The sequence below is a fragment of the Bacidia gigantensis genome (assembly GCF_019456465.1).
Source record: "Bacidia gigantensis strain McMullin 20006 chromosome Unknown contig_245, whole genome shotgun sequence".
Lineage (NCBI taxonomy): Eukaryota > Fungi > Ascomycota > Lecanoromycetes > Lecanorales > Ramalinaceae > Bacidia > Bacidia gigantensis.
In genome coordinates, this window is record NW_025408601.1 from 106,639 (window position 1) to 108,460 (window position 1,822).

The window sequence follows — 1,822 nt, forward strand, 5'->3', positions numbered from 1 at the left end:
TCGCTGGAAGCAGCCAAATGCGTGACAGCCTTGTCCAGCATCTCCATCGCAATCAAGCTAAATCCGAACTATGATGCCGGCATAATTTGCCAGCCGAGCACCAATCGATCTCGCAACGCCAGGAACAGGGAGGCTTGACGTTGATCTTGCATCTTGGCCGCTTCAATCACACAACAAGCCTGAGGCTTGATACATCACTTCCACTATCCCCACGATGGACAACTTGCTCCTTCATCCGCGTCTCCATACACCAGACACTCACTGCCTTTTCATTGCATGTCGACGAGTCCCATTCATAGCCGTCTGGTATGGCATCTCCAGGTGTTGACCTCACCGCCGATAAAGGGCCCCTCACTCTCAGGTCCATCTATCCATGTGCGGCAGTCGCAACGCTAGCCGTGGTGGCCCGCTTCACTTCACGGAAGCTGAAGAAAGTGCAATGGGCGCTGGATGATTATGCTGTGTTATTTTGTCTGGTACAGGATCATTCTCAATACTTCATGTGGCCTGCGCTGACGAGCACAGATACTGACTTGGGGCGTCATTGCAAGCCTACACTTCTGTAAGTTGAGCCACATCCCTCCCTGAGACACAGCTCACAAGGAATACAGGCGTGTTGTATGGTGGTGGAAAACACATCGATACCCTCTCTCCACACGATTTATTTCGCTTCCTCAAATCCATATACGCCCTCAATGAGATCTACATAGCCACCACTCCCTCCATCAAAATTGCTGCCCTCCTCATGTACCGAAGAATATTCATCACCCAGAAATTTCAACTGGTAGTCAACATTATGATCGGGCTGGTGTTTACATGGTGGCTCGCAGAGGCTATCGCAGCCATCTGGCTGTGCGTGCCAATCAATGGCTGGTGGGACAAAACCATAACCGACGCCAAATGCATGTCGCTGAGGAGCTTCGACCTCGCCTTCGCCCTCATCAACATCACTTTCGACTTCTTCATCCTGCTTCTTCCCGTCAACATGGTGTGGCGACTACAGATCACAAACTTTCAAAAAGGCGCGTTGACCTTGGTCTTTCTGCTCGGCGGGCTGTAAGTGTCCATTCCCATCTTCCCCTGGCTCACAGCACGAAACTCACAATCTTCCTCCCCAATAGCGAATGCGTCATCGCAATCGTCCGTCTCCTTTCAGCAATACTGCAAATAGACAATCCAGATTTCTCCTGTAAGTACCAAACCCACTGTCCTCTCATCCGCCACTAATGGGATTTCAGGGGTCATAACCAACACCCTAATCTGGACAGCGGCCGAATGCAGCGTCGGCGTCATCAGCGTCTGCCTCCCGACCCTGAAGCCCCTCCTCTCTCTCATCCTCCCCAGCCAATTCGGCAGCCGCAGCAGCAAGCGGCTCAGGAAGACCGACAGTTACGAAGACCGGGCCGACTCGTTTACACGCTTGCAAGAGACGGGCGGGCGCATACATGCTGCACATCAGGAGGGACTATCGAAGCCCCAGATCGTTGCAATAGATCGGAACGACCCGAATCTGCACCCATATGATGTCGAGCATGCGATCAGAGTGACGACGGAGCTGGAATTGCATGAGCTGGAGCTGGAGAAAGAGCAGGGAAGGATAGGGACTGCTGTATGATGTTGGGAGATAGAAATGAACACTTGCAAAAGACCGTGAGGTGAACTGTACCTACGCAATGCATGGGGCGCCCCCTTTGCAAAAAAGATAGGCGCACCGCTGCTTTATGACCTGGCTGGCTGATCACACCTCTTGGTCTCATCCATCGGTTCACGAAGTCAATGCAGTGTCCGAGTCACAGTATCTACTGGCCGCCACCGCCGACCT

At 52.6% G+C, this 1,822-nt stretch overlaps 1 protein-coding gene across 1 annotated transcript; it reads left to right on the top strand.

Moving 5' to 3' along the window:
• Window positions 1–308: 308 nt before the first annotated feature.
• KY384_005128 (uncharacterized protein) lies at window positions 309–1,615 on the top strand (the record flags this gene model as incomplete). Its single annotated transcript, XM_044813629.1, has 4 exons — window positions 309–476; window positions 526–562; window positions 612–1,056; window positions 1,195–1,615. The coding sequence occupies 4 exons, from the start codon at window positions 309–311 to the stop codon at window positions 1,613–1,615; spliced, it is 1,071 nt and encodes a 356-aa protein (XP_044668930.1).
• Between the last annotated feature and the right edge of the window lie 207 nt (window positions 1,616–1,822).